The following is a 14,540-nucleotide window of genomic DNA, read 5'->3' as shown; positions in this document are numbered from 1 at the left end:
GCTAACCCTGGTGCTAGCAGGGATAATGCTAACCCTGGTGCTTGCAGGGATAATGCTAACCCTGGTGCTAGCAGGGTTAATGCTAACCCTGGTGCTAGCAGGGATAATGCTAACCCTGGTGCTAGCAGGGTTAATGCTAACCCTGGTGCTAGCAGGGATAATGCTAACCCTGGTGCTTGCAGGGATCATGCTAACCCTGGTGCTTGCAGGGATAATGCTAACCCTGGTGCTTGCAGGGATAATGCTAACCCTGGTGCTAGCAGGGATAATGCTAGGGTGACCAAACGTCCTCTTTTGCCCGGACATGTCCTCTTTTCACGCCCTGTCCGGGGCGTCCGGGGGGGGGGGGGTTTATAAATTCATGGCAATGTCCGGGGTTTCATTGCTTTTCAGTTTCAGTTTCACGGCCCTTTGCGAGCATCTGAAGGCTCGGGACTGCATTTTTCGCCGAACATATAAATTACCGAATTAAAGCGCTATTCGTTGCCGTTCGAATGCCATCTGAATCGCCAGAATCCGTGCCTCGGTTCTCGAGTTACATGCCGATATGTCAGGCGTGTGACTTTTTACGTGGCGCGCCAGATTATCACCCCCGACTCCCGGAGAAACATGCAGCTGCAGAGCCGCAGAGCCAGCGGCGCTCTCAGGGCCGCGCTCTGACGGCCGCGCTGTGAGGGCCACTCAGCAGCGCCACCCACCCAATGGCTGAATTGCCAATGGCTGAATTGGAGTATTGCACTGTGCGGGCACAGCTGTGAGATCCGTGCGAGGCCAGAGGATGTACATACTGTATGAGTAAATTAACTATACTTTTGCTCACACAATATCTTGAATGAATGCGTTTATTTATTTCGAACATAAATTGAAAATAAATAATAATAAAAAACAAGTAATAAACAGATTAAAAAACAAACAAGCAGGAGTATAGGATGAAGTGTAAACATATGTATTCCTACTGTAGTGGCCAAGATCCTAACAGGTTTGTCTTATAACCTATTTGAATCTTCCACTTGTAGGTTGGGAAGCAGTGTCAGACTCGCAGTCGCAGAACAGAAACCACTGCACGTTTTTGTTGTTCCTTTTGCTCTTTTAATGGTCCAGCAAGAACAAAACACGAAAACAATATCGCACATAAAAGTAAAACAGGAGATCCTAATAATCTTAGTAACAAAACAAGAGATCCCAATAATCTCTAAACAAAAAGGTTGCGTCTGCGCTGCGTGTCAATGACAGTATTGCTGCTGCCTGCTGCTCTGCCGTCACACGCCGCACCTGTGGCTCATAGCGTTAGCCCCGCCCCATTCACCTGAGCAAAGCGCCCCACTCACTGCAACAGAGAAATGTATTAATACAGATTCACAATTAATCAAAACAAATAAGCTTGAATGCGGCTCTTACACCGGCCCCTAATTGTTCTCTAGGAATCAATTACTCAAACAAAATAAAGAGCCGTAAAACTATCAACAAATTAATTTAGAAAATATAGTATATACATTACATCCCTTGTTGACGTTGAAAGAAGAACTGTGTGGGGCCAACTTACAGGCCATGCGGCTGGGGCTAAACTGTGTGAGGCCAACTTACAGGCCATGCGGCTGGGGCTAAACTGTGTGAGGCCAACTTACCGGCCATGCGGCTGGGGCTAAACTGTATGAGGCCAACTTACAGGCCATGCGGCTGGGGCTAAACTGTGTGAGGCCAACTTACAGGCCATGCGGCTGGGGCTAAACTGTGTGAGGCCAACTTACAGGCCATGCGGCTGGGGCTAAACTGTGTGAGGCCAACTTACAGGCCATGCGGCTGGGGCTAAACTGTGTGAGGCCAACTTACAGGCCATGCGGCTGGGGCTAAACTGTGTGAGTCTTCATTCTTAACCGTATCCTAGGGCCAGAGGTTACTAGCACATAGCCTTAAGGAGGGATCTTTATGATCGCTAGGTCAGTCAAATCAGAAAAAACTAAAAAACTGTAATCCAAAGTGGCAAAGAGTGTATATCTCCATGTATCAGTCTATGGGTGTACGTCTATGTATTAGTCTATGGGTGTATGTCTATGTATCAGTCTATGGGTGTACGTCTATATCAGTCTATGGGTGTATGTCTATGCTGTTCGTAATTTCAAATTAATTTAGAAAAATATATATAAGGTATATATCTCAAACAGTAACACATGCTTCTTTGCTCTGTGCTTGGTTCATGACCAATGACTATATTGCCATAATGAGGGTGGTTGCTACTGTATAATTCATTTTAGATTAAATAGTAACTCATTAAATATAACTTGAAGGGGAACTTTTAAATCCTATGGACTATATGAATTGGTCTTCACCACTGTGGTAAATTTACCTAAGTGAAATAAATAAAGTATGTACATTACATCCCTTTTTGGCTGTTGAAAGAAGACCTGTTATTCTTCAATCTCCAGGACTGAGGCATAGCTTAGCTATGGGCCTATCAATAATGGATGTTTTCGTCTGGAGCTTCACTGCACGGGTCAGACCTCCTGCATCAGGCTTGGTCTCCTGTACTCTGCCTAGTGGCCACGACCCCCGTGGAGCAGTTGGGTCGACTACCAGGACGACATCTCCAATGTTAAAGTTTTTTCTTTTTTTTCTCACTGTGCTCCATTTCGGTCTTCCTTGGAGTAGCAGAAGGTATTCTTGTGTCCTGGCGTAGAGGTCAGATCTCTTGCAGAAGATGGTTTGTAGGCCTTCATCCAGTATAGGATCGATCTTACTGTTCTTCTGCACTCTGAATGGAGCGGTTTCCAGCACTGCCATTTCCACTGGGAAGGATTGCTTTTGAACATAGGTGATGACTGACCTCTCTGCCTGTGAGAGGTCTTCCACTGTGAGGAGCTGTCCACAAAGTGTGGTCCTGAAAGCGCCTAGCTCAGTGCTCACCTTTTGGCTGCTCGAGTGGGTGTGGCTGTGACCTGGGGAAAGCTCTTTGCGCTTTTTGACGGTCAACATCAGAGCATTCTTCCTAGTGTGCTCGTTACCAATGTACTTGAGTACTGTTTGGCTATCCCCAGCCCCTATGTGACCACATAACTCTGCTTGGCTATCCCCGGCCCCTATGTGACCACATAACTCTGCTCTCTTCATATCTGCTGGGGGCTTGTCCTCTGCCCTCTTCATGTCTGCTGGGGTCTTGTCCTCTGCCCTCTTCATGTCTGCTGAGGTCTTGTCCTCTGCCCTCTTCATATCTGCTGGGGTCTTCTCTGCCCTCTTCATGTCTGCTGGGGTCTTGTCCTCTGCCCTCTTCATATCTGCTGGGGTCTTGTCCTCTGCTGCCCTCTTCATGTCTGCTGAGGTATTGTCCTCTGCCCTCTTCATGTCTGCTGAGGTATTGTCCTCTGCCCTCTTCATATCTGCTGGGGTCTTCTCTGCCCTCTTCATGTCTGCTGGGGTCTTGTCCTCTGCCCTCTTCATGTCTGCTGAGGTCTTCCCCTCCGATGCCAGGCTTCTGGATTTTTCCTCACAGGGACTCTGGACCGGTGTGGTGAGAACAGGCGCCTCCCTATTGGCTGCTGCGATGGCCTCAGAACCATGTGGCCAAGACACAGGAAGTCCCCGTCTGAAATGCACCTGCGGCGCCTCCCGTTGGGCAGAGGGGTGGGCTCCGTCCTTCTCTTGCGGCCCGGCTTTTGCGGGAGAAGTGAGGGGCGAGGCCTGTGGCAGAGGGCTGTCGGTGAAAGGACGGGGCCGCTGGTTGACCATCGAGGTGGAGGACGGGAACTGGGCAGGGGGGTCCCTCGGGAACCGGAACTTCCTAAACGAAGACTGAGGGTACAGAGGCGTCGGTGACATGGGCATGACAGGTCGAATATTGTGCACTAGTTGGGGCTGGTGCTGGTCATTAATGTCATCTGGCTGAGCATCGGGCCAACTGTGAGCATTACCATCGTTAACATTAAAAAAGGGCAAGTAATGTGCTCCTGCCTTGCTCCTAACAGCACCTATGTCATATGGATGAATTGAAACATCTGGCTTTGAATATACCAGCGCCCATTTCCACTGGGAAGGATTGGCTGTGCTGGCTGCTATTTCACCTTGTAATTCTAATGTTTCTCTCCTTTTTTTTAATGTTTCTCTCTTTTTTTTTAACATTTGTTCCTGTTCTTCAATTGCATGTTTTTCTTGTAACATAGAAGATTTAGCCAATAAATATCGTCTCTCTGCCTCCGCGTTGATGCGTAATCTTGATGAAGAGGAGGAGTGGTGGGAGGAAGAGTTAGACCTCGTTGAGCGTGTGTCTGCCATCCTATTTGGATGCGCGCAGCTGCGCCTCATAATGTCATTAACGGGCAGGTCTGCCTTATCTGAACTCGCCATTTTAATTCAGAATAAACAAATAAATAAATCCACAAGGTTTTCGACGTGTTTAGAAATAGTGGCTGGTTATGTCATTATCATTGTCTTTCTCAATTGTTGGTTCGGTTACAGCCGCACGCCAGGCCGGCGTTTCCTTGTCTCGATGCGCGCAGCTGCGCCTCATCCATGTCATTAACGGGCGTCTGAACTCGCCATATTAATTCAGAATAAACAAACAAATGAATCCAAAAGGTCTTCAACAGTGGCTGGTTATTTCATTATCCTTGTCTGCTCTTTTTATCCATATGTCACCAGCACAAAATAAAATATTCACTGTCCATAAACATCGTTATCAGAGGCGAAGTTTGTTTAGTGATAATCCATGCATTTATTCCAAACTAATAATTATTCATGTGGCGTTGGTTTTTGCAAACACATACCTCAATTATGTTTGTTTGCTTGTTTACAGCCGTCAGGCCGGCGTTTCCTCTGTTTGTAGCCGCGCGTCGGGCCGGCGCTTTACGTTCCAATTTGGACCCGTTTGATCCTCCAATTCTTTTTTCGTTCCGGATCCCAATAATCCGTGCTCTTCAATCGCAGCTTCGTTCCTTCGGATCCCAATAATCCGTGCTCTTCAATCGCAGTTTGTCATTGACTTGATGTAGTGGCCAAGATCCTAACAGGTTTGTCTTATAACCTATTTGAATCTTCCACTTGTAGGTTGGGAAGCAGTGTCAGACTCGCAGTCGCAGAACAGAAACCACTGCACGTTTTTGTTGTTCCTTTTGCTCTTTTAATGGTCCAGCAAGAACAAAACACGAAAACAATATCGCACATAAAAGTAAAACAGGAGATCCTAATAATCTTAGTAACAAAACAAGAGATCCCAATAATCTCTAAACAAAAAGGTTGCGTCTGCGTTGCGTGTCAATGACAGTATTGCTGCTGCCTGCTGCTCTGCCGTCACACGCCGCACCTGTGGCTTATAGCGTTAGCCCCGCCCCATTCACCTGAGCAAAGCGCCCCACTCACTGCAACAGAGAAATGTATTAATACAGATTCACAATTAATCAAAACAAATAAGCTTGAATGCGGCTCTTACACCTACCCCCTTGATTGATTGATTGATTGATTGACAACTTTATTAACAGATTGCAGAATGGGTACAATACAGTACGGCTCAATACACACAATTGTTAAGGGGATGCAGACCAGAGAAAGACTTTCATATTATTTACATCAGGGTCCCCCATTTTCAATTCATCATAACATATGACATACATGACATACAGATAGACAGTATTCAGTATACCTTCACACTCTATTTTCTTATGCAACTCATATTCACTCCACAAACTGAAATATACATACATTGTTGAATGAACAGCCTGTTTCTTGAAGTTAGACTCTCCTCTAAATTGTAACCCCCCTCTCTATAACAGAATTTTTGGATGTTACCCGGGAGTGAATTGTTTTCGTGCTTTAAACATGATTTGTGCAGTCTTAAATTCAGCCAGGTCCCAGAGTTTCATGGCATGTGATTTAAAAAATGGTGTGTTTGTGTGTTCCAGATATCCTACCTTATTGATAATCAAATCAAAATCAAATGTATTTGTAAGGCCCGACAACACACGTTAATGTCCCTTCAGGCCCATGTCCCTTCAGGCTATGGATTTGCGGTGTTTTCCAGCTTATACAAAAAATAGATATATATTATTTTGGAATATTGCAACTACTACACAAAAACGTGAGTACACAAGTTCAACTCATGTTCAGCCCTATGTTACTCATTAGCACTAAAAGTGATTTTTCTTTATTGTGTACGAAACTTCAGAATGTTATCTTTCAAAAGAGACCAGGCTTATGCATGTGCTATAAGCATAAAGTATAAAGATAAGCTTTGCAAAAAAAGTATGCAGTCCTCAAGTTCAAGTAAAAAAAAATTCCACTTTTCTGGGCGCATGTTATGTGGTTAAATTTGGGATATTGCAACCACTGCAGAAAAATGTGAGTACACAAGTTCACGTTCAACTCAAGTTCAGACCTATATGCTACTCTATTTCATTAGCACTAAAAGTGATTTTCCTTTTTTGCATTAGTAACTTCAGAATGTTATCTTTCAAAAGAGACCAGGCTTATGCATGTGCTATATGCATAACGTATAAAGATAAGCTTTGCAAAAAAAGTATGCAGTCCTCAAGTTCAAGTAAAAAACATTGTCGCTTTTCTGGGTGCATGTTTCCAAGCATATGTTAAAACAATAAAGGCATCTTTGAGTAAACTTTGAGTAGAGATTCAAGATTCAAGAGGTTTATTCATCACATACAGTACAGTACACAAGACATAGTGAAATGAAGGTGGCCATGTGCGCTTCGATTGTGCAAAGTATCATTAAGTATCTCGAGGCTGGGGCCAGCATGTCCTCTTTTTGGAAATCAAAATATGGTCACCCTAGATAATGCTAACCCTGGTGCTTGCAGGGATAATGCTAACCCTGGTGCTAGCAGCGTTAATGCTAACCCTGGTGCTAGCAGGGTTAATGCTAACCCTGGTGCTAGCAGGGATAATGCTAACCCTGGTGCTTGCAGAGTTAATGCTAACCCTGGTGCTAGCAGGGATAATGCTAACCCTGGTGCTTGCAGGGATAATGCTAACCCTGGTGCTAGCAGGGATAATGCTAACCCTGGTGCTTGCAGGGACAGCCATGGTTGAACACACTGCCTCCAAAATCATTGGTCTCCCTACTCCCTCCAAGCCCTCATTGACACTATCACAGTGCGACAAAGCACTCACCGTAACACACGACCCCAGCCATGACCCCTGACCTCATGCTACACTCTACTGACCATAACACACGACCCCAGCCATGACCCCTGACCTCATGCTACACTCTACTGACCATAACACATGACCCCAGCCACCCCTGACCTCATGCTACACTCTACTGACCATAACACACGACCCCAGCCACCCCTGACCTCTCTCCCACTCTCTCTCTCTCTCTCTCTCTCTCTCTCTCTCTCTCTCTCTCTCTCTCTCTCTCTCTCTCTCTCTCTCTCTCTCTCTCTCTCTCTCTCTCTCTCTCTCTCTCTCTCTCTCTCTCTCTCTCTCTCTCTCTCTCTCTCTCTCTCTCTCTCTCTCTCTCTCTCTCTCTCTCTCTCTCTCTCTCTCTCTCTCTCTCTCTCTCTCTCTCTCTCTCTCTCTCTCTCTCTCTCTCTCTCTCTCTCTCTCCTCTCTCTCTCTCTCTAACCCCCAGCCTCTGTGTCAGCGATTGTAGCTACAGTAGCCTGCATCATGGCTCTACTCTCCCTGCCTCTCATCCTGGTCTTGGTGTACAAACAGAGACAGAGCGCCAGCGCCAGCAGACGTGAGTAGTTATGATTATAATAACTATAATACATTTATAAACTCAAAGTGAGTAGTAGTGATTATAATAACTATAATACATTTATAAACTCAAAGTGAGTAGTAGTGATTATAATAACTATAATACATTTATAAACTCAAAGTGAGTAGTAGTGATTATAATAACTATAATACATTATAAACTCAAAGTGAGTAGTTATGATTATAATAACTATAATACATTTATAAACTCAAAGTGAGTAGTAGTGATTATAATAACTATAATACATTTATAAACTCAAAGTGAGTAGTAGTGATTATAATAACTATAATACATTTATAAACTCAAAGTGAGCAGTTGTGATTATAATAGCTATAATACATTTATAAACTCAAAGTGAGTAGTTGTGATTATAATAACTATAATACATTATAAACTCAAAGTGAGTAGTTGTGATTATAATAACTATAATACATTTATAAACTCAAAGTGAGTAGTTGTAATTATAATAACTATAATACATTATAAACTCAAAGTGAGTATAATGATTATAATAATTATAATACATTTATAAACTCAAAGTGAGTAGTAGTGATTATAATAACTATAATACATTTATAAACTCAAAGTGAGTATAATGATTATAATAACTATAATACATTTATAAACTCAAAGTGAGTAGTTGTGATTATAATAACTATAATACATTATAAACTCAAAGTGAGTAGTTGTGATTATAATAACTATAATACATTTATAAACTCAAAGTGAGTAGTTGTAATTATAATAACTATAATACATTATAAACTCAAAGTGAGTAGCAATGATTATAATAACTATAATTCATTTATAAACTCAAAGTGAGTAGTAATGATTATAATAACTATAATACATTTATAAACTCAAAGTGAGTACTTATGATAATAATAACTATAATACATTTATAAACTCAAAGTGAGTAGTAGTGATTATAATAACTATAATACATTTATAAACTCAAAGTGAGTAGTAGTGATTATAATAACTATAATACATTTATAAACTCAAAGTGAGTATAATGATTATAATAACTATAATACAAGAGATTTATAAAATCAGTGAGTAGCTGTGATTATAATAACTATAATACATTTATAAACTCAAAGTGAGTATAATGATTATAATAACTAATACAAGAGATTTATAAACTCAGTGAGGAGTAGTGATTATAATAACTATAATACATTTATAAACTCAAAGTGAGTATAATGTTTATAATAACTATAATACAAGAGATTTATAAACTCAGTGAGTAGCTGTGATTATAATAACTATAATACAAGAGTAATAATGCACACACACACACACACAAACATGTACAAAGCTATCATCACCAGTATGACACAGAACTAGGACCTATAGTTTCATAATTGCGAGCGTGCATCTTTTGAAGTTGCACAATAGTTCTTTACAAAGATGACTCAGAGGAACACAGAACACATGCTGTCAGCATCTAACGGACTGACATCTAGTCTATGAAACTATGAAATATATTCAACACTATTTGTATGATAACAACAATGTAAAGTAATCGATTCAAATGTAAAGTCATCAATTCAAATGTAAAGGAATAGATTCAAATGTAAAGTCATCAATTGAAATGTAAAGGAATCAATTCAAATGTGAAGGAATCAATTAAAATGTAAAGGAATCAATTCAGTTTATAAAGTCAGTAGTAATGATTACAATACATGGAGTTTATAAACTCTGTGAGTAGTAATAATAAATCATTTGATTTAATTTGAAACTGAAATTATATTGTGTAGTTACTTACAAAACAAAATTCAATTAAATAAAAATATACAGAACATGACTTTGTCTTTAGTAAATTAGGTCATATCTGTCAACACGGCGTGTTGTGTGAGAAGGCCTTGGTACATTGAGACTGGGACACCTACAGGAGTCACAGCGTGATGTGTTTGTTTGACACAATACCCTCTGAAGATTAACCCCATATTATAATACACAAAAAACTAAAACCAATACTGGCATCTAATAAAAACGAAACTAACCAAACTCATATGAATCAAGCAAATGCACTCTGACAGAAACTAAACTCAGTTGAGAACAAAAAACCTTAAACTAAATAAAAATACAAACTACAAAAAAGAAACTACAACAATACAAAACTATAATACCCCTGCAGGAAACACACACACACACACACACACACACACACACACACACACACACACACACACACACACACACACACACACACACACACACACACACACACACACACACACACACACACACACACACACACACACACACACACACACACACACACACACACACACACACACACACACACACACACACACACACACACACACACACACCATCTAGCTGACGGAAGGAGCTAATGGTCGTAGCTCTAGTGTTCCCTGGTGTTCCAGTTCTCTGACAATAGACTATTTCCTCTTCCTCTACTCTCTGCCAGGTGCTCATGAACTAGTGAGGATGGACAGGTGAGTTCCCACAGTCTGCTGCCAGCTGACCCTAACGCACACACACACACACACACACACACACACACACACACACACACACACACACACACACACACACACACACACACACACACACACACACACACACACACACACACACACACACACACAGATAACACAGCAGTCACAGAACAGTATTATAACAAGCATTCTGCAGTGGATGGAATTCATGATCTTTATGGTCTTTATGATCTTTATGATCTTTATGGACTTTATGGTCTTTATGGACTTTATGATCTTTATGGTCTTTATGATCTTTATGGTCTTTATGATCTTTACGGTATTTATGGTATTTATGGTCTTTATGATCTTTATGGACTTTATGGACTTTATGGTCTTTATGATCTTTATGGACTTTATGATCTTTATGGTCTTTATGGACTTTATGGACTTTATGATCTTTATGGTCTTTATGATCTTTATGGTCTTTATGATCTTTATGATCTTTATGGACTTTATGATCTTTATGGTCTTTATGATCTTTATGGTCTTTATGATCTTTATGATCTTGTGCAGTGACATTTTAATTTCTAAACGTTGTATTCACAATATGTTGTTGAAGAGTGTCATCGGTAAAGAGGGGGCCATGTGTGTCTAATGAAGCAGTGCGATAAATACATATTCATAGCATCACATTAGTATTTAGATAAGCCACAGAAGAAGTCACGTTATAAAAAATAAGCAGTTTCTAAGAAAAAACGATTTGTTGTGTACATTTCTGAAGCATTTAGCATTATGGGCGCGGCCATTTTGTTGCTGACGTCATACCGTGGGTTGGGCGTATACACTCTGGTTAGCTGCCTATATTGAATGGGTCAGTCAGCAAATAAAATGTTGCCTACAAAACAACGGGACCGCGGTGGCTCTGTTTGTATTGCTCCTGGCTGTTCAAACTAATTTTACCATGTGAGAGAGAGGAAAGTTGGTTAATTTCCACAAACTACCAGTGAAAAAAACAGTGTTGTTGACATGTTGGCTCGGGCTGGCTGCACTCAGGCGGCGCGACCAGCCTGTTGGACAGGGAAGGAGGATCTGCAGAGAACACTTCATTGCCTCGGATTATGTTGTTGGGGTGGGATGTTTGTCCAGAAGACCACTAATCAGCTGAAGCCGGACGCGGTTCCCTCGGTCTTCGACAGACAGACCGGCGTTAGCTCTCGGGAGCGATCGCTAGCTAGTTGGCACCAGCCGGGGCCCGGCGTTAGCTCTCGCTAGCTAGTTAGCGTTAGCAACCGGAGCGTCGCGGAGCATTCAGCCTGCTGGCTACACAGCCTGCTGGCTACACAGCTTGTGTAGCCAGCAGGCTGAATGCTCCGCGACGCTGGTTGAAGTGGGTCCGGCTTCAGCTGATTAGTGGTCTTCTGGACAAACATCCCACCCCAACAACATAATCCGAGGCAATGAAGTGTTCGCTGCAGATCCTCCTTCCCTGTCCAACAGGCTGGTCGCGCCGCCTGAGTGCAGCCAGCCCGAGCCAACATGTCAACAACACTGTTTTTTTCACTGGTAGTTTGTGGAAATTAACCAACTTTCCTCTCTCTCACATGGTAAAATTAGTTTGAACAGCCAGGAGCAATACAAACAGAACCACCGCGGTCCCGTTGTTTTGTAGGCAACATTTTATTTGCTGACTGACCCATTCAATATAGGCAGCTAACCAGAGTGTATACACCCAACCCCCGGCATGACGTCAGCCATGACGTCAGCAACAAAATGGCGGCGCCCATGTTGAAAACAGGGATATTATATTATATTTTTCAGACAAATAAGATAGATTTCACATTTGATTATAGAACCCTGTCTTACACAAGGTACACAACAAACAAACTAGGATCACATTGCTCACTGCTTCATCTCCACTTTAACCCTTTCACCGCCGCACTACCAAAACGGTTAACCCTTTCACTGTGACAATTCACAAAAGGTTGTGTGGCGACCGTCGGTTGTGTGATAGTTGTGTGATAGTAAAGGGTTAACCTTCTGACGTGTGGCAGTGAAAGGGTTAACACCATGTTGCATTGTGACCATGTGAACAGACATGTGGACGCCTCACTACAGCAAACATCACTCCTTTAGCGAGTCACAGGGAAGCAGCCAGGCAGGACACACACTCTGTTCACACCGTTCACATGGAACTGCGTTAACGTTTTACTACTAGAGTCATTAATATCAGCATCATAATATCACCTATTTCTGTCCTTAAATGTGTGTGTGTGTGTGTGTGTGTGTGTGTGTGTGTGTGTGTGTGTGTGTGTGTGTGTGTGTGTGTGTGTGTGTGTGTGTGTGTGTGTGTGTGTGTGTGTGTGTGTGTGTGTGTGTGTGTGTGTGTGTGTGTCAGTGAGGCCCAGGGTCATGAGAACCCCGTGTTCCACGCTGGTCCTCCTCAAGGCAGAACCCGCACCGTGTCTCAGATCATGACTCGCCAGTCATCTGACACCGGGCGCCACCTGCTGTCTGAGCCCGGTACTCCACTCTCCCCGCCGGCACGCGGAGAGGTCTTCTTCCCCGCAAATGGTAAGACGCACACACACACACGCACACGCAAACGTGTACAAAGCTATCATCACCAGTATGACACAGAACTAGAAAGGACCTATAGTTTCATAATGACGAGCGTGTATCTTTTGAAGTTGCACAATAGTTCTTTACAAAGGTTAGTCTAAATGACTCAGAGGAACACAGAACACATGCTGTCAGCATCTAACGGAAAGTGCAGAATACAATTATTGCCCCCCCCCCCCCTCCCCCGAAATAAGTATTTATTAATTAATTTATCATTTAAAATACGCTTGCAGGTCCAAAATGAATATTGTTTACATGTTGTTGTGTGCATGTATCCCCTCCCTACTTCCCATTACCCCTGACCTGCTGGTGCTCTAGTGCGACATCTAGTGGCTGAATGTTATCTACAGCACCTTTAAATTCTTGAAAAGCTCTTCTTTCAGCGATCTCTAGGCCATGGATGTGTTTTTCTTACCAAGGCACCCAAACTCTTCTCCATGTTTTGCATCATGTCAGAGCTTAAGTCATGAACACCATCAGTTTATTTTTAGCTGATTTAAAACTGATTCATGAGTCATGAAACATTTCAACAATTCAATTCCACTGAACTAATTGATGACAAATTCTGGTCATTATGAGCAGAATAAGAAGAGTGAAAATACAATTTCAATGAATGTGAAATTAACCATTGAATTAAGTATTCATACAATTATAACCTATACACTTACATTTGAATTAATAATTATAATGAATACTTAATTATATTAAGTATATATAAGTATATATATATATATATATATATATATATATATATATAAGTATATATATAAGTATATATATATTATTAAAAATAATGACTTTGCTTTGACAGCTTTGAACGTGCCTGCTTCTGAGAGCAGAGAGAGAGAGAGAGAGAGAGAGAGAGAGAGAGAGAGAGAGAGAGAGAGAGAGAGAGAGAGAGAGAGAGAGATAGAGAGAGAGAGATAGAGAGAGATAGAGAGAGAGAGAGAGTCATGAAAGGAAGTGTGATGGAAGTGAAAACCAAGCCTGGTGGTGGTTTTGCTGAATGTCATCAATTCTCCACTTGCACAATCTGAAAGTAGGCACTTCCGGCTGACTTCCAGTTGCCAATGGTACTTCCTGTCCCATTCAAATACATTGGTTTTAGCTACTTTTCTCCCCTTATTTAAACAACTTTGTCGTCACAGAGAGGCAATGAAACATTTGTATTATTATAGTATAGAATGTATTTAATTTAAGCAAACGTTTGTCAGCAGGGTTTTGGGCTGTATTTCATGTAAAAACGTTTACTGTTAGTTTCCTTGCTCAGCCAGCATTAGCTAACAGAAGCTAGTGGTTAAACAGGCCGGATTAGCTTTGAGCTAACTATCTTTCCCGACCCATGTATTCATTCCATTCTAAACATAACGTTAGTTTACAAAACATGACCTGTCTATATAACGTTGAGGAACAAATTATAAGTGTGTGGGTGTGTGTTTTGGTGAACATTGGACTGCAAACAGAAAATGCATCACAATTAGACAGTAGCTACTGTTAGCTGCCCTTCCGGATTAGCTTTGAGCTAACTATCTTTCCCGACCCATGTATTCATTCCATTCTAAACATAACGTTAGTTTACAAAACATGACCTGTCTATATAACGTTGAGGAACAAATTATAAGTGTGTGGGTGTGTGTTTTGGTGAACATTGGACTGCAAACAGAAAATGCATCACAGTTAGACAGTAGCTACTGTTAGCTGCCCTTCCGGATTAGCTTTGAGCTAACTATCTTTCCCGACCTATGTATTCATTCCATTCTAAA

At 41.8% G+C, this 14,540-nt stretch overlaps 2 protein-coding genes across 3 annotated transcripts in view; one reads left to right on the top strand and one right to left on the bottom strand.

Annotated features, from left to right (window-relative positions):
* Positions 1-14,540, bottom strand: part of cdh23 (cadherin-related 23) — a gene marked incomplete at both ends in the record, with an annotated part of 775,072 nt that overhangs the window by 64,529 nt on the left and 696,003 nt on the right.
* Positions 1-14,540, top strand: part of vsir (V-set immunoregulatory receptor) — a 46,264-nt gene that overhangs the window by 21,615 nt on the left and 10,109 nt on the right. The window contains exons 5-7 of one of the 2 annotated variants that reach the window (XM_084322199.1): positions 7,571-7,681; positions 10,146-10,173; positions 12,554-12,729. In XM_084322199.1, coding sequence (XP_084178325.1) covers positions 7,571-7,681; positions 10,146-10,173; positions 12,554-12,729 — 315 coding nt within the window. Of the gene's footprint in view, positions 1-3,484; positions 3,992-7,570; positions 7,682-10,145; positions 10,174-12,553; positions 12,730-14,540 lie in introns of those variants that run through there. The other variant, XM_084322200.1, reaches the window with a different exon arrangement.

This window comes from Notolepis coatsorum, assembly GCF_963971535.1.
Source record: "Notolepis coatsorum genome assembly, chromosome: 9".
Lineage (NCBI taxonomy): Eukaryota > Metazoa > Chordata > Actinopteri > Aulopiformes > Paralepididae > Notolepis > Notolepis coatsorum.
This window is presented reverse-complemented; position numbering and strand designations above follow the sequence as displayed.